The sequence below is a fragment of the Dermacentor variabilis genome, unplaced genomic scaffold (genome assembly GCF_050947875.1).
Source record: "Dermacentor variabilis isolate Ectoservices unplaced genomic scaffold, ASM5094787v1 scaffold_18, whole genome shotgun sequence".
NCBI lineage: Eukaryota > Metazoa > Arthropoda > Arachnida > Ixodida > Ixodidae > Dermacentor > Dermacentor variabilis.
This window is the reverse complement of record NW_027460346.1, coordinates 6887242-6906071: the sequence shown is the minus strand read 5'-3', so window position 1 is coordinate 6906071 and position 18830 is coordinate 6887242. Positions and strand designations below refer to the sequence as shown.

Sequence of the window (18830 nt, the reverse complement as noted above, 5' to 3'; positions counted from 1 at the left end):
TTATATTGAGAATTTCATTGCACTGAAGTTCCGTATATCTAGGTTTAACTACAATCTTGCGAGACAGCCTGACTGCTGCAAGGACGACTGTGTCAGTGGGTTCCTACTGTGAGTACAGTAAAACCTCTTTATAACGAAATGGGATATAACAAACTAATGGATATAGCGAAGCAATCATGATTCCCCTTGAAATTCCAATAGATGCCCATGTATTGAAAACATTGTTTAACAAAGCTAAAATTTCCTCGCAATGGGTATAACGAACCTTTTTTTTAGAGTGCAGCTCTTTGGGGCCCGTTCCTGCATTTTTCAGTGCTGTCGACCCTTGCCGTAACCAGCTCCATAGCCAGGGCCAGCGCGCTGGCCAAGCTGCGCATGCTCCTGGCGCCATCTCTCACGCACGGCACGAGCCTTGCTCTTTTCGCTCTTCCTACAATTCCACCCCTGTGCGACGGCAATGAGCGACGGCTCGGTGGCAGCTGATCTCGATGATGTGCTGTTGCCCAAGCCGAAATGCATAGCCGCCACCGTTCACCACTGCATGTACCCCCTCTTCCGTGGCAGTGACCGCACGAGAGCACGCGGTGTTCTCCGGCTGCCGAAGCGCCGACTTGGTATCAGCAGATCACGGTGCACGCTTCCCAAGCCGAAATGCAGAGTCACCTTCAGTTGACTCGATAGCAGCGTCAGCGGCATCAGTCAGTCGCTGCCATCTCTTCGCTGCGCAACGTTCCTATGCACCTACGCGCTGCCTCCCGCAACCTCCCGATAAGTGAGGCAGTTGCGCCAAGCTACGCTCCGTTTGTAGCAGCTGGTGCGAAATATTCCGCACGAGACGGATTGTCCGAGGCTCACAGACTCTTTATATCATAATATAATCCGTCTTCCTATATAAATAGTTTATTCTCAGCCAGTTCTTTCTGAGCCATGAGCGAGGCAACCCGCAGAAGTCCTTCGTCTGCCGTTGCTGCTAAACGAGCTGCCCGAGCAAAGGCCCAGCACCGTCGCTGCCAGAATCCAGAGGTGCACTACGCCGAACCAGGCATTTGTGCAGCAAGTCGAGCCTATATCCATCTATTTCTCCGACCACAAAGCTTCCTTCATGACAATCAAGAACTGGGAGTGGAGTGTTTCTGGAAAAAGGAATATGTGTAAAGAATAAAAAGTTGTCTGTAACTGTACATAGATGTCTTGCACGAATTCTTTGCCTCAATATATCGTAAAGCCGAAACAGCTCAAGAGTTTCGTTCAAATTTCGCATTAGAAAGTAACGTAATCGTCGGCAATTTTTTTTTCCACAAAGACCATTTACTGACCATTTTAGTACCCATCAGTCTTATAGTGCACGGCGTGTGCATCTCCCATGCACGTCTCCCGGCCTTCCCTTTCCCGTGGAACTGGTGGACCCACCCGCTCTTCCGCTGCGTGCGTGGAGCGGCACCAACTGCGGTTTTGTTGTTGCTTGTTGTCAGTGTGCACATCAAGGATATCGGTGTTTCTTTCGGTTCGTTCCTGCGAGTTCCCGCCGCCAGAAAGGATATGGACAACGGCAAACAGAAGCACAAAACAATATCAATCGAGCAGAAGGTGGCTATGCTGAAAGCCGTCGAGTCCGGCGTGAAGAAGAAAAATGTGGCCGAAGATTTCAGCATAGCGTTGAGCATTCTGTCGACGATCTTGGGCAGCAAAGAAGCTGTCACCGATGCTGTTGCATGTGGCATAAAAGGCGAGAAAGAAAGAAGCTGCGAGCCTCCACTTTCGAAGCTGTAGAGAAGGCGATCGTCAAGTGGTTTTTGGACGCAACAGCAAGCGGCACACCTGTGAGTGGGGCACTGTTGCAGCGCAAAGCAAGGGACTTCACGTGCGTTAAGGAGCACAACGATCTTGTGGCAAATATCGGCTGGCTGCAGCGTTTCAAGGAGTGCCACAACATCATCAACAGGGCTGTCAGCGGGGAAGCGCAGTCTGTCGACCGCGAAGCTGCAGTGGCATAGGTGCAGACAAACTTTGGACAGCTGCTAGAAATATACAGTGCCAGGGATTTGTTCAACGCGGATGATACCGCCCTGCTCTACCAGATGTTGCCGCAAAATACCTTGGCCCTCAAAGGTGAACGCTGCCAGGGCGGTAAGCAGAGCAAGGTCCTCGTGACCACGCTGCTTAGTGCCAACATGGATGGGTTGGAAAAGGTGCCGGCCCTCACGGTCGGCAAAAGTGCGTCCCCACGATGCTTTAAAGGCGAACAAAAGCTCCAAGTGAGTTATGTGTAGGCTTGGATGACAAGAGAAATTTTCGCACAATGGCTGCGGGAGTGGGACGAGCAGCTGGGCAAGCAGAACCGGAAGATATGCCTCGTACTGGACAACTGCGGGGCCGCCCACCACACTGCTGCTGTGCTCAAGAACATCGAGCTATGCTTCTTGCCGCCAAACTGCACTGCAGTTGTGCAACCCCTTGACCAAGGAATTATCATGAACTTTAAGTCGGGCTACCGCAAGCGTGTGATCGACCGGATTCTGCTCGATATGAGCATAAAGTGCGAGTCCACTATCAACTTGTACATGGCGATCGAGATGCTACAGGCTGCTTGGATGGCTGTACCGGCAAGCACAACCGCCAATTGCTTCCAGCATGCCTCATTTGGCGTCAGCAGCGGTGGTTACAGCGAAGATATTGGTGCCGCCGCCAATGGGGGGGAAGGTGCCGCGAGAGACCAAGCCCTAGCATCGTGGGACGCCCTCCTTGACGCCAGCGTTGTACCCGACTGCGACACCTTCTACATGTAGTACGTCAGTGCCGATGCTGACACGGTGACGACCGAAGAGACAACGGAGGCGGAAATTGTGCGCATGGTAAAGGGGATGCCTAATGACGACAGTGACGAATGTGTCGACGACAGCCCGGAGCCTAATATTGGCGACCCAACGTACCAACGCCGGCACAAGCACTGAATGTGGCAGACCTGCTCCGCCGCTTCATTGGCACTCACGATGACTGCGAGGACGGACTCAAAATAGTGGCTGCTGCTGCAAAAGCCATCATTCACCTGAAGAAGACGCAGCAAAAATCTATCAAGGCCTTTTTTTCTGCGAAGTGAGCCGCCACCTGGTGTGCTGCTCATCGATCAGTGATGAGTCGTTTGGCGTGAAAAAAGTATCAATTCCTTGCTGTTGTTTTTTTGCTTGTTTTTTTTTTTTTTTCGCGCAATGGCCGTTTTCTTTTTCCCCGTGGCGGGCTGCTATGAGATTTGGTGGTGAGTACATCCTCTCTTGCTTGCTAATTGTGGATAGAAATGGATAGTGACTATAACGAACTAATGGTTATAATGAAGTAATTACGACCCACCCTTCAGCTTCGTTATAACGATGTTTTACTGTACGTCTTTAAAAAACATTAATTTAATTGTGCAGTCCTGTGATGGGTGACCATAATTCCCAGTGCAAATCTGCCTTCACCCACTGTATACCTTCTAAACATAATTCAGTCACCAGTCAATGCTGTATTTGTTGCCATATGTCTTTCTTTCATCGTACCTTCAAATGCTGCAGTCGTGCGAGGATGCACAAATCATAGTGAACCACGCAGGAGTGCATCATACTGAAAGCAGTACCTGATCTGCTCAGTGACCACAGGTGCTTCCTTGGGAGCATCCAAGCGAGCCGAAAACTGCTCCTTGGCACGCTGCATTTGTGTCTCCTGCACACATATAGACAAAACATGGTGAAACCGCTGTGAGCTAAACTCAATGTGATGCTGTTCAGCATGATTATATACAGTCAAACCTCGATACATCGAACACAGATATATATATCAAACACTTTCTGTATCACCTGGAAAATCGCATGCATTTAAATTTTTTTTTATTTCGAACAGGGTCGTACGTAAAATGGATATATCGAACTCCGCCACCCTAGACCACGCGCTCTCTGTTGACAGATGATGAGCTTTCCCGTACACCCTCAACCATAGCGATTGGTGCGATGGGCGTGCCCTACTGCTGCGACTGGGCCGAGGGCGCCATTTGAACATAGCAGCGTACGCACACAGCGGCTTGGCTAGTTCAACAACGTCGACAGATTGCATTTGTCGCAGTGACTCCTCCTCAGTGCCGCACTCGCGCCTGCCGCGCCTCGCGAGGACTGGCGGTTTGCACCAACAAAGATGTGCAACAGCGGGCGCTCATTGGGCTCTCATGGACGCGTCGGCAGATGCCCCTTAATACTTTGTTATTGACACTGCTTCAAAATGCTTCGAATGACGGGCTTGGAGATAGCAGCAGAAGTAGCGGCCAAATGAAGACGCTGCCGAGGTTGATTCCACAAGCGCTGATGTTGCCCTGCTCCCGACTTCAACTGAGGCTGTAGCTGCTTTGGCCCTTCTACGTCGCTACTGAGGCGCAATAGAGGGCACCGGCCTATCGCTTGTAGATTGTTTAGACTATGCTGAGGACTCCATGTTTAAGCATGTGGCTGCCAATAAGAAGCAGGCTACACTACTGCAGTACTTTCCATTAAATAAACACTTTGTGTGAACCTTCAAGTATTTACTGCGTCACAATTGGGGTGCGATAGAGAATCGTTGTTCGTAGCGCGCATTCGGTTGCACCGCACGTGTTTGGCCTAGGCCGCCCAGACTTCGCACGGCTGACAAAGTCAGCGCTGCCTAGGCTAATTGCATGTGGCGCAATCGACTGCATGCTCACAGCTGATGAAGTTGGCACGGCCTAGGCTAATTGCGCATGGCACAACTTAACACCCGCTCTGAACAATAATCCCCGATCGCGCCCTTGGTTCATTGATGGATATGCAGAAGTTTCTTACACATTTTTTACGTGATTTTATATGTCGAATTCTGGCTATATCGAACTATTTTGCAATCATCACGCTGTTCAATATATTGAGGTTCGACTGTAATTACAGCGACTGCAGTCACGGACTAATATGAATTCATTACAACAACCTTGCCAAAAGCCAAAATTAATAGATTGATTCACGAGGTTCACCATCTCAAACCAACACTTAGGCTATGAAAGACGCCATAGTGGAGGCCTATGTATTAATTTTGACCCTGTGAAGGTCTTAAAACATGCACCTTGTCTAAGTACAAAAGCTTCCTTTTTCTTCCTTCCTGTGACTATTTTTTACCCCAATCAGCATGTGACCAGTTCTGTTAGGAATTAAACTCCCAACCTCATGCTCGGCAGCAGAACACCACAGCCACCTTAAAGCTTCCTTCCCAGTGCTACACATTCCCAATTGCATAGCTTGTACTCTTTGTCTGTTTGCTTGTTTTTCAAATCCATTGTGCTATGTTCAGGTTCCTTGCAGCAGACCATGAACATCTGAACATTACATTTTAATACTAATAGAATTCAACACACTCCTCACAGCTAATGCTTTTCTTCCCCCCCCCCCCCTTTTCATTACTGGCTAAGCTAAAAACACACCCTACTCACATAAATTTGAGGCGTCGAGAAATTAAAGTACATTAAAGGAGTACTGACATGATATTTTCGACTATTAATTTTTTTGTGTTAAATGAAGGTCCTAGGGTTTTAAACCCTAACAGAAATAGTCACAAGCCTCAAAGCCTCCTAAATAATTTTACATAACAGCTTTTGTACAGCCAATTTCGGTTTCGTTTCCTAGAAGGATACTGTGTCGGGACATCACGACAAAGTATGTGGAAGCAGGACACTGCGACATTTTGACACTCGCTCCAGCTCGCTCGGTCGCCTTGTATGCTGCTACTTGCCAATGGGAGCCAATGTAGCAGCATAGCCTACGACCGGGCGATAGAGATCAAGTGTTAGTTGTTATAAAAAGATAAAGCCACATCAGCAAATACTATCAACAGCTAATTAAAGTGCAAGTAAGAGGCAGAAGCACTAGGAAAACAGAAAAGCTAGCCAAGTAGCACATAATTTTAGTACAGCTGGTGCCCAAACATTCACAGTATGAAAGGAAATGAAGCGCATGCCCTGTAAGTTATGCACCTTCTCATGTATATATGTGTACACCTTGAAGGTAAAATAAATAAATGGACAAATAAATGGAATGTAAATGCACGAACACGAAGAAAAAAAACCTCGAGAATTGTGGCATGAATGAGCCCCCCTTTCTTTTTTCACGGGTTTGTGGGAAACTCAAGTGTGACAATGGCACTCACCTCGAGACGCGGCTTCTTGACCACCTCATTTTGGGGCTCCTCAGCTGTTCTCTTCACTGCAAGAAAAAGAATGCTTCTGACAGCGCTCAAACAAGCCACATTGTATTAGTTACAACAAAAAATGTCATGTTATCCCTGGCTTTTCCATGATATACCAATTTATCAACATGTCCCAAATGCTATTTCTACTAGAAACAAAAAGGTTGGCCTGCTGCCAAATGTGACCAACCAACAAGCTGCGAAAATGCACAGTAAAAGAATATATTAAACAAAACCATTAAGAAAAACAGTCTATAAGCTTAGCTGACTGTCTGCATGTTAGCCAGGTTTCTACTCACACTCCAAGACAATTAGGTGGACAACAAGGTGCCCATGATTAAAGCCAAGCTTGTCAGGTTTATGCAGCCCATCTTAAGTGTACCTTTCTGCTTGAAACTGACTTGCTTATTTGGTGCTTGCTTTATTTGGGCACAAATAAAAATCTGTGGAGTACAAAATAAACAGTTAAGCACAAAACTATATTGTAAATCAATACACAAGGCGGAAACAGAAGCAGCAACCTGCAATGACACGAAACACGTTGCGCAGTGTAGTCTACTGTTACATATGAAGCACATCTACACAGAACCTGTGACACCTCCCCCTTCCCCACTTTCTGCAGCTTGTCTGCTGCAAAGCCAGGTGCTTCACATCAGCTTTCACCACACTACTGCTAACAGGTAATACTTTTCTTTCATCCCCTTTTTCTTCACTCCTGCCAAACTAGAAACATGCTCTACTTGCAGGAACTTCAGTATCTAACATAATCTTTGACATAAGGTTACGTCAGATGCTATACGATTTGATGTAACCTTACGTCTGCATGTTGTAGTTGTAATATATGAAGTAGTTATTCCATATAGAAGGCATCACAGATCAGAGGCAACTGCCCTGTGAAACAAACGGAGTGAGACTTCTACGACCTTACTGATTGCGTAGCTCCCACAGCATTGCCTGCCATGTGTAAAATTGCGCACACAATCTTGGAGCCCATTCTCTGACATTCTCACTAAGTTAGAAGGTGTTACACAGAGGTTGCCATAGTTGGCGAAGGGAAGGGTGTTCAGGAAATGTGTCAACAGAAGGATAAAACCAAACAGTACACAAAGTACACTGACCTATGCTGCACATGTAATGAAATGCTGATCACTGAGGCCTTCTTGTCATGCTATAGGTAGTGTCCAAAACATGGCATCTATGACATGTTTCGAGCTCCGCAATTGCTTCTTGTGCATGCATGCAGTCAGCAAAAGCATAGCCTTTATCTTTGGGGCGTGGATTTGGACACAATCAATTGCCAATGAACATCTGCCGTCAACGCTGAAGTGCTATGTCGGGTCAATGGATTCACTTTGGCAATGAGATGCCGTTGAAATCACATGTCAAAGGCATTGCTGTAAACAGCAGCACTCTGCAGCCCAAGCTGACTGAGTCATGCAAAAGCCTACGTGCGGCACTATCACAAGGTAGTATGAGCGAGTTCGTCTGAAAAAAAATCTCAAAATCAAACGGCATTTTCTTTCATGTTCCCGAATGTAGGGTATCTTGCTTTTTTCATAAGCTAAACCTAAGTTTTGCATCCAAAGTCCCTTTAAAAATAATACTGTCATTTATTACTTGTCCCTCTTTTTTTCTTGCACCATAGAAAAGTCCAGACCTTCTACGCTGAAGAAAAAATATTGGAAAGCTTATGAGCGCACTAAATAATTTAGTATAATACTTTTTCTACAGCCTAGTTTAGATTTTGGTAGCCAACAGGTGGACTGTCACCATGACGTCATAATACAATGGCTCACCCAGTTCCTGCAATTGCTGTGGCTGCCACACATGAGCACAGCCAGAAGATACGCATGCTACCAATTTGTTCATTTTTTTTTAAGAGCAAACATCACCATATCTAGCCATCGCTACACAAACTCAGCAGATTTTGCTCTGCGTAACAACTGCCAGGTCAATGATGCCACTTCAAGACCAACTTTAATTATATCAACTGAAGATATACTGCATTTCCCAACCTACATACTTGCCAAGTGTCATGTTAATAAATGCAAGAAGCACGCGCTAGAATTTCAACAACTTCTAAAATATGTCAGCAGTCATTTAAATTATGGCATCAAACATTGCTATCTCTCTGTGACCTAGGCAGACCATCTTCTTTTGGAGAGCCCTTATCACTGCTAATCCGGTCATTACACGTCGCACAACAAGTTGCAAGATGTACTTTCTGCCATGCCAGGAGGTCACGCCAGCATGACAGAAAAGGCACCTTGCCATACAAGTTTCGACAACGATGACCTTGTCTGTGCTTTCATTGCGCAACAAATAACGTCTCTTATTGGCAACATGTGATTTGTGCACATTGCACTCTCAATGAGCATCAATAATGGCCGGTAAAAGGGCCACTAATGTGAATTTCAATTTTGGATGTATGTCATAGGCTACGCTGCACAGGACACTACTGAACCTTTCTACCACTTTCGCAATGAGCTATAATTTATTTTTAAAAATGCAGAAGTACAGCAGAGACACAATGACCATGACAACTCCTTCTCGCCTTGCATGAGCTGCTGGATGCCCTGCCAGTAAGTTAATACAGTAAAAACTCGTTAATTCGAACCGCAAGAGGAAGCCGCTTCAGTTCGAATTAACGAAAGTTCGAACTAACGAAAGTGAAGAACAACAATACACTGCGATTTGGAAGCAGTAGGGCATGTCAGAAATTTAATGCTTGAAAAAAGTCCGTGATCGTAGTCTGCCTTTTTTCCTTGAAGGCGACAGCTAGCACTTTTTGCTCTAACAAGCGAATGTGGCAGAAGGCTTCCTCTTTGCCTTCTTCAAAACTGAAGAAGAGACGGACAGCATTCAATCCAGCCATGACCTCCGCAGCGGAGGGCCGCACTGGCGCTTTGTTAAGCCGAGGCTTAACACCATCATGAAGCATCGCGATGGCCGGTACCTCCTAAGCTGAAAACAGACGTGCACAACCGATGAAGACTGCCGAGACAAAGATGAACATGTGAAGGTGGTGAAGGCCCCGATTTGTTGGTTCTTGATTGCAAGCGCAGCTGCGTGGCACTTGATTCACTGTGTTTTGGTGCTTGCCGTGCCATCTGCCGCACAACATTAGCAGCTACACAAGATTTGCAAAGCTTTCGAGATTCGCGATGGGCAAGAAGTCTCGGAGGTCACGTGAGGCAGCCGCCGCTGCCTTCTGGCCGACCCCGCGCCAGTTAGGCTTTTCCCGATTTTGCCTTCTCTGGTCGTTCTCCCCGTTCCGGAGGCGACGCAGCCTTGTGTGTAGGCAGTAGGCGCATTTCTCTGGCCGTGTGCCAGGCACCAAGCCACCGGCACAGTGGCGCGTACTTCGAATTATCCGTGGCGGAACCTTCTCACGTTCGAATTAACGGGCTTTTTTATACATAGACTTCTGTGGAGCTTCGCCGGACCAAATCGTACAGTTCGAATTATCCATAAATTTGAATTATTGAAGTTCGAATTAACGAGCTTTCACTGTAGTACACATGTGAGTGATTGTTACCCTCTGTTTTAGTGACTGCACTAAAGTGCACCGCAATTATTGTTCATTGCATGCATAGTGGGGGATGCACTGGTAATGAAACCATTTTCTTTGCTTGTTACTGGTAATAATGAACTAAGCTTTTGTATTGATTTCAGAATATGTAATTATCTTGGTGTCAGCCAATTAGTTCCCAAGATAACTAACACTTCACTTCCATTGCTTGAGGCCACTATGGAAAAAAAGGAAAAAAAGCATCACGATAATTCAGTTGTAAGGATTTAGTAAGATAGTTAACAGTAAGAAATTAAATATTGGAGGCAGTTTTTTTCTTCATTCACAAATGAATTATTTTGCAATATTTCTGCCATTAACTTTGCAAATTTAGAAGGTTTATCAATTGAATGTAAAATAGATGATAATGTTAAGATCAAGAAATTGCCCCCAGAATTTCATTCCTTACTCTTTAGGCTATCTAACAATGCCTTAAAAATAATTTGTATGCCATATTTTTCCCATTTTGAACAATGGAAATTATATCTTAATTGTTTTGGGACTAATTTTCCTACACCAAGGCTAATTACACATTTGAAATCAGTTCAAAAAAAATTTAACAGGAACTTAAAGCTTCATTATTATTAATATAGAGAAAATGGTTTCAATACATCATAATAATAAAACAATCTCAATACCCTTAAATAGAATATACTTATGTCATTACCTACATGCACCAGGGAGACTTATGTGTTTAAGGTCCCTAGATGTTTCAAGGTAGTAGCATTTTTTCATCTAGCCTCCGTCCTTCTCATAATTGCACTCTCCCACCATTGCGTGCACATGATTGGCTTAGTGTAGTGATGCAACATTTCCACGTCACCACACTAATCCCTAGTGCCACCAAAAGGTTCCAAACTTTTTTTCACGTAGCATACTTTACGCCAGCATATGATTAAATATGGATTTACCGCATGGAATACAGTTTCAAAATGACTATTGATAATAAATGTAGTACGACACAAAATAGAAGCAATTTTTTTTTTCGCACGTGTTGAGAGGTTTGAAACCAGCGCTCCATGTGGGAGGAGGATTACAGAAGGAAGGTAGCGAAAAGGAAGGATGGGCACTCAGAATCATTCAGACAAAGCGCTCAATTGTCTTTTAGTAAGCCTTTAAACTATCTTTATGGAACAACCAAAACAATGCTCAGTCTCACACTAGAACAAACCTCAAGGGGTCAGCAGTCACTGCAACCAGAGTAAGTATGGGTGGAAAAGGCAAGTTTTTGTTCACTGTAACACTCTTATGGGTCTTCGCTTTCTTTGCTTTCAATGACTACTGGCCCACTGGGTAGTCTTACTCCACTTAATGTTTCTACATTTCTTGAATTATGCTCACAGTGGAATAGAACCCACAGCATAAAAAAACACAATGTATCATTATGTTGCTTAGTATGCTGTAGTAACCAGGACACAAGTGAAGGATACAGCCCAGAATGGTCTGCGTGCACCTACCATCCGCACTAGGACATGCCTACCCACTACCCACCTTGTGTGGGTATCTCGATGGGGGCGCTCTTGTCGATATTGGCAGAGGTGGCTGTCTCCCCGTTCAAGTAGGCAAGGATGTCCTGCAACATGGTTGGACACCATCAGCCCATTGTGGCAGCTGGTCAGAAAAAACTTCACTGGGGCCAGGAGATTATAACGAAAGCGCCAAATAAAACAACAGACGAAGGAAGGCGACACGGGACAACCACGTAGGTACTTCCTTGTCGCCTTCCTTCGTCCGTTGTTTTATTTGGCACCTTCGTTGTAATCATGTATAACCAACTCGCCCACCAGTACGTGCCAGGAGATGCCAAGGCACTTTAGTAAGCCTATCGTATATATGCACATCACCATTTGAAGGACTCTCCTCTTTTTCGTTATCCCGAGCTTGTTCATGCTAAACACTTTGCAACCCTAAACTTGCATCCACTTTGTGAACAGTACAGCATGAAACTGCATTTTTCTCTAGTTTTAGGAATCACAAAAAAAAAGTACTACTTATGTGCAAAAACACCATGAGGAACTACACTTTTTTTCAGCATCCTTGTACATACAAGTATTTGCCCAATATCTACTTGAAAACAGCATGATACTGTTTGAAGCATTGCTAGAGCCTGGAATTTTTAGTGCACATTTCAAAAAACAAGACTGCCCCTCTTCTGTTGCCTTCTTTCTGCCGCTCTAGTCAGATGACATGGCTTCTGCATCTGCTGTCTGGTGTAGGATGTTTAATTTCTGTAAGGTGTTAAAAAACATCATCGCAGTCCCTGACATCATGAGAATCGTTCCCATAAAATGTGTGCAGCGAGAATGTCGCCATGCTTAGCCATAGCAAAGAAACAGAGCTCAACCAGAAGTTGCCCTGACGCTCTGCATATCTTTGCGCTGCGAACAATAGGCAAGCGGGTGAAACTATAGGATTGTGAATTAGTGCGAGTTACCAACATACTGCATTGCACATACACCCAAAAAAAGAATGCATGAAATTTAAATGATCTCGGAAAGCATTTTCCAACAGCACATCAGCATAGTTATTCTCTGATGGTGCTGGGGTCCCAACGTTGATCCACAGAGGGTTAAGCCAAAGCATATTCTTGTGCAATAAAATGCATGGCTGCTCTGTTATTTTAATGCTCCACGACCACAAGAGACAACAAAAAAAGCCATTTCCAGTGCTGGAGACAATAAGTTCCTCCCTGGCGAGAGCAACTCACCTTTCTGTCAGGACGCCTAACGACAGGGATGTTTTCAGCCTGAAAAAAAAAAATTACAATAATGAAATGTAACAAGCTTGAACACACCAAAGTGACCTCAGATGTAAAAGAATGCAGCTGCACAAACAGTCGCAAACTCTTAAGTACATTCTTTGATGCAAAGAGCAAAACTTGGTCCAAGGCCACAAATAGAACAATGTCTGGTTAAAGGAACTGTCTACCAATTTTTTCATGACCCTCCTCCCCCTTTTGTGACGTAATTGAAAGTGACCATGCCTGCAGCAGCTTATTCAGAAAATGCAAGAAAATTTTCCAAACGAAATTTTCTGAAATTTTCTGCATCTGCGATTTCTTGATTATAAGCACGAACGACAGCAAGACTGACAACCAAGAGCATCAGCTAGAGAACATGGAAAAAAAACTCAAAACTAGTGCGCCTTTGGCAATGTGAAAAGTAAGCTTTTTAAGCTTTGTGATCAAAATATTTTACTATGTGTGCAAATGGTGACGGGCTTCTGGAGAACATCAATGTGCAGATGTGGAGCCCTCTAACGTAAAACTATTCCAATCTGTTTTTATTCCAAATTGGCCATTAGCCCTCCCTGATAGGTCAGAATGGTTCGTGTCCAGCCCATAAGGGCGGGTGCCACACCCATATGGGCAGAGCCCGAGCTATATTTAGGTATCACGGAGGGCTGCTGGCTGATTTGGAATAAAAACAGACTGGAATAGTTTTATGTTGTATCGGCCATACTTTCTTCTTTTTTGATGGACATTCAAATGCATTATGGTTTCCTGCCCCCTTTTCAGAGTGACAGTGAGGGCACTTGCTGGACAGCACCACTATGGCAGCAGTGCCTTAATTTTTTATCGATCTTTTCCCAGTATTTCATTACACTTCTTCACAAGCAACAGTAACTGGAACTGCACAGAATGAAGATGTGGTCCGTGGACTGGACTCCAGAGTACTACTAATTCACGCTTTGCATTTTTTTGCTTAAAGGGACACTAAAGTGAATTTAATTTATGATGCATACATTAGGTCACAATTTATAGGTCACTAACACACCACTTTGCCAGTGTTCACAGTTCTCACGTATATAAAACACAGAAAACTGAGAAGTAGCTGGTGACTCTGCTGGCACTCCCGTGTACTGCTGCAAGTCACGAGTTAATAAGGAGCTTTAGCCTGTCTAAAACATATCACAGTTTATGAAATACCAGTACACTGGAACGACAGGCACGTGCAGCAACACTCGTGACACAGAGCACAGACAAATGTTATTCCAATGGCCATAGTCCATATATCTGTCACTAGTCACCCCAGGTCACACGCTCACCAACAGCTTCATGCAAAGCTTGCTCTGGTCCCTTTGAGTATCGTACAAACAGACAGACGATGCCTCGAATTCACACCAGAAAGTGAACTCAAGACCTCAGGTTGAGGCATGGTGTGAGAGGTACATATGTTCCTATGCCCTAAAAATAAAATCAATGCTGAGCTGATGTTTTCCTTGGCAAGCAGACTCAACACTCCATCCTTCTCACTGGCTTCGTGTGTATGATTGGGAGAAACTTCAAACAAAAAGCCAAGTGTTTTGTTTCCGAGAAAGTCTTTAGAATGCTTTGTGCCAGCGTACAAGCATCTCCTCGTCCACCTCCATTTTGAACTACACTTGCCAACTAAATCACAGTAGCACATTGAAATGAAGCCATGCTAAGCATAATTCTTTGTCTCACTCCGGTGGCAGTTGGTGCAATAAATTTCACCCACACCTCGCTCACAATTGGCCTGTATCATTAGGTTATCGGGAGAAGTCCAAGCAGGTTTCTCTTAACTCATGATTTAGAAAGAACATGTGTAGAATACGCAAAACATGGCATAGCCAATCTGAATTTAATGTTTTGGAAGCAAATAAACAAAATATAAAATTGCCTTTACGGTCCCTTTCAAACGAAATATGCTCCTTTCAGAGTCAAACCCACAATTTCCCTGAATTCACAGGTTGCAAATTCAACACTCCAATGTGGCAGTATCAGAGCTTCTACATCACAGGGTCAGCCCATATTCCCATCTTACTCTTGTGCTTCCTCAGATTAGTTCAGAGGCAATGGCCATGGAGTCTGGTGTCACATCCAAATAAAACAAAGTTATCTACACTATCATTTCCTCCATGACCCTAGCTATATATGGGATGTTCTTTTTAGACCACAAAAAATCATTAACAATCACCTGTGGCAGACAGTGTAACTGTAGTCATTTAGCTGGATTACTAGAAGTGGCAGACATTACTCACACAAAAAATCAAAATGCATAATCAACAAAAATTCTGATTACCTTTTAAATTTATTACCTTATGCCACATACTGGAATCAATGAGTTGTAGCCGGTGAGCTTACAAGGCATAGCAACTTAAAGTGATTACTGAAGATGGCACCAGTTTTGTTGCCAACTTTGGGAATTAATATCTCAAAACTGGTGTCACCCTGAAAGTTTGTTCCAAGTGGATACACCTTGCAAACTCAACAGCTACAATGAGTAAATTGTAATATGTGCCGTAAAGTAAGTAATTAGAAATTTAATTAACAAATTCTTGCTAATTAGTTAATTGCGCATTTTGATTTCTCAAGCAAGTAATGTCCCCCTCTGAGTAGTCCAGCTCAAAGAGTAGAATTATGCTACCTGCCAAAGGTGATTATTAAAAATTTCACATGATCTAAAATAAAACACCAATATAACCCCACATGGCCAAGGACAATGCAGTCCCGGTGATTACAATTCCTGTGCCACACATCAAACACAGAACTATGTTTTGTGTGAGTAATGGCATAGAGAACTTTTCGCAATTTTTTTTGTTACTGCCCAACAAGTAAAATTTTAACTGTTGTGTTTAACGTCCCGAAACTGCACAGTGGGTTATAAAGCATGCTGTAGTGGAGGGCTCCGGATGAATTATGGCCACTTGTAGTTCTATAATGTGCACCTAAATATAAGCACATGACCGGTCTTGCATTTCTCCTCCTTCGAAATGAGGCAGCTGCGACCGGGAATCGAACCCGCCATGTGCTCCCCAGAATGCCACTGACACGGATAAAAACAAAACTATACTAGTTTTTGAAGCCAAATTGAACATCATGAATACACATGAAATAGATTTCTCATAGTTTTGAACTGTTTATGACTAGTTTGTGCATGCAAACTTATTTGCTGTGGACTATAAAATAACCTAGCCTGAAGGTTTTTTTTTTTTCAATTTTGAATTTAAAGGGGCCCGAACCACTTTTTATCGAAGTGGAGAAAGACATTTAAAGTGAAGATAGGCTATTTCAGAAACACTTTGCCGCAAAAAGTACTTCAATGCGTTCAGCAGAAGCGGAGTTATCGGCAATCAAACACGGCGTCAGCTGTGCTCCCCTTCCTCCTCCAATGCCTTGCACTGTGAAGGCTACGGCGGAGATGTCACCGTGGCGCGCAGTTCAAATTTCCGATTTGGTGCCTATGCTGCGCTTAACGTAAGCCAAACGCGGCTGTCCTCAGAGAGCCACAGTGCACTTAGCCACTGGACTTGTGGCAGCACCTCGCGGCGGCCATGGTGTAGCCGAGCGCAGCGACCAATGGCAGCCACATATTGCAGTGTGCTTTATGACGAAATAAAGCACACAAAAAAGAGCGAGGAGCATGAGGTTTTTGAAACGAGAGCATTTGAGAAAAAGGTGACTTCACGCTCCGCCTGCAAGCTCCACGGACCGTGTACGATAGCAGAACTTGGCTGAGGTGTTCACAACAGCGTATGCTACCCGCGGACTATGTTATTTCACCCCCTTTCAGGTTCAGGCCCCCTTTAAAGCATGACTGTGTTAAGGCGAGTCTCGCAACATGATTACACTGCTGGTTATCAGGTCCACAAGGGTATGCCTAACTTGACCTAGCCTCATTATGTATAAGTTTCGGATCCATCAGAGCATAACTATAAGCAATAGTTGCTCAAGGGACCAAGAACCAATTGTTTATGGTATCAGCCTTGTTTACCACAATGGAAAGCTTATCGTCCTGAGTGCACAATCCTGCAGCAGTAATGTGGAATATGTTTTCGGAAATTTTTTACAAGAATTTTTCTGCCTGCAGTCATGATTGTGTTTATGTAGCCACATGTCGGGAATAGTGATGAGTTAGCATGAGTGATTCTGTGCCAGCATGATTGAGAAGCCAACAATAAATGCCACCCAGCCATAAGAAACCTTTTGATTATAAAGGTGACGTCCATGCAGTTTGTACTTCTTGAATTGTCATGCTACTTTTACAATAATATCTGAATGCTTATGTCCTTTTTGGTGTCAAACTGCTCTGGTAATTTCCAAGTCAAGACTTGAGCCAAGCTATGTCAAGGTTTCGAAAACAAAACAACGCTTTGACGTGTTTTTTACATCTACAGATGGCAAGAGGTTCTACTGGCAGCACTTGGCTGGTGCCCTTTCACAAAAGAATAAGTTATGCATTTTGTATCCCACAGTGAGACCACAGGACACTGGGGACTCATTCATACACTTGCACAAAAGCACATGTGCGTGCTGTCGTGCACTGTAGAAAGCCACAGTTCTGTTGTCTCAATCACTGCTGTGAAGCCACTTGAAAACATGAACTTACGTTACAGTGAACATCGCCAACTCCTAGAAAATTTAACCAATCCATTTTTAAACAAAAAAGCATAACAGCTAACGTATGTACACCAATCTGTGATCCTATAGCGGGGGCTACAACACCAGTACTAAATTTTACAGCAGAGTGCCATCAACTGCAGTCTTCCATGACTTTCTGTCTCAATTTTTTGTAGAATTATAATTACCACTGAAACTGCAAGCAACATGTTTTTTTCATTTCCATGAACTTTCATGACAAGTTTTGGTCAGTTGTTGGTCCATTTAATATTGGTTATGGACAAAGCAAATAAAGAATGAAAAATAACTTGAGATCTTCAAGCAAAACTCTGGTGTTCAAGTTCAGTATTATTTCCAGCACCTCTAGACAACTACCAATTGTAGATATGATTTAACAACCTTTCATTTTGCACAAATTTCTATCACAGAGAACAAGGCTAGTATAACTTAAAACTATTCCAATCTGTTTTTATTCCAAATCGGCCATTAGCCCTCCGTGGCCATTCTCACCTATCCCAGAACCGATTCAGAATAAAAATAGATTGGAGTAGTTTTAAGTTATACAAGCAGAATATCATTTTTCCTTTAAGATTCTTTATTAGTCGCTGAAATGCTGAGAACTGCTCAGGCTACTGTTATGTGCTATGCCTACTGATGCCAGAACATTTCAGAAAACAACATTTAGATTAACTGAAGAATGAATTTAAGGAATGTAGTTAAATAACTTCAAGCAGTTAGAATTCATGTGCAGAAAAAAAGTTCTAGATATTAACCAGGTAAAGCAACTTCCTGCAGTTTGTGACTGCATTCAAGCATGTCAAGCACACAGCCTTTGGGGCTCATTCACATTGGCAACTCGTACAGATCGTGTGATCAGTTGCAATGGTCACTTCGATCGAAAAGTGACTTCTTTGGGTCTCTCACACTTGACTGTTCAGTTGTGTGACTACAGAACCAATCATCAATGCAGGAACAGGAGGACCCTTTTTTACGTGGTTATGGTGGTGCAAACAGACATGAATGGCATCGATCGCCAGACATTTCGGTGTCGCGACAGGCAGGTTGCTTTTGGCAGTGTGAGCAACAGTCACCATTAGTCACATGATCTAAATCAATTGCTGGTGTGAATGAGCCCTCAGCTTGCCATCTCAGTAACGTACGCTGCAAGCTGTTCCCGCTCCACAATGCAACGACATCATCCCTTCTTCCTCAGAATGCTGGTCACCATTAGGACAGACAGCCCAAGCATGATAAAACTGGTGATGCCAGCATTAATTATTCTCAAGTTTCTTGCATCATTCAACATTATGCTTCAGGTTTGTATGATAGTGGCAAGCTGTTACGATTTTCTACGCAAATGGCTTTTCATGATCATGTTTGCTATTCAGTGTACACAGTGGCCTCCCTGGGCTATTGCTGGAAAACCAAATTCTCAGCCGACGACGTTTCCACGCAGACGTGGTTTCCTTGTGTTCCTTGGAAATTGCTCGACAGCAAAGAAAATCTCGCCCTTATCCGGATATGAAGCTCATCGGAAGCCTATGGGGACCTGTGGACTCTGGTGAGGACTCTTCTTTGCCTTGTCCTACTGATCCTGCTCGTCTGATAGACTCTAAACAAGCACGGCTGGCGTTTAGGCTTAGTGCGGCCGAGCCGCCGCGCTCGCCCGACGAAGAAGAAGTGTTTGTG

General features: G+C 44.1%; 1 protein-coding gene across 1 annotated transcript in view; it reads right to left on the bottom strand.

The window, feature by feature from the left end:
• Nucleotides 1-18830, bottom strand: part of hyx (cell division cycle 73 hyrax) — a 99429-nt gene that overhangs the window by 74198 nt on the left and 6401 nt on the right. Inside the window, exons 3-6 of the mRNA XM_075678277.1 lie at nt 12486-12524; nt 11270-11351; nt 6169-6224; nt 3611-3696 (exon numbers count right to left, since the gene is read on the bottom strand). Of these exons, the coding sequence (XP_075534392.1) occupies nt 3611-3696; nt 6169-6224; nt 11270-11351; nt 12486-12524 (263 nt within the window). The remainder of the gene's footprint in view (nt 1-3610; nt 3697-6168; nt 6225-11269; nt 11352-12485; nt 12525-18830) is intronic.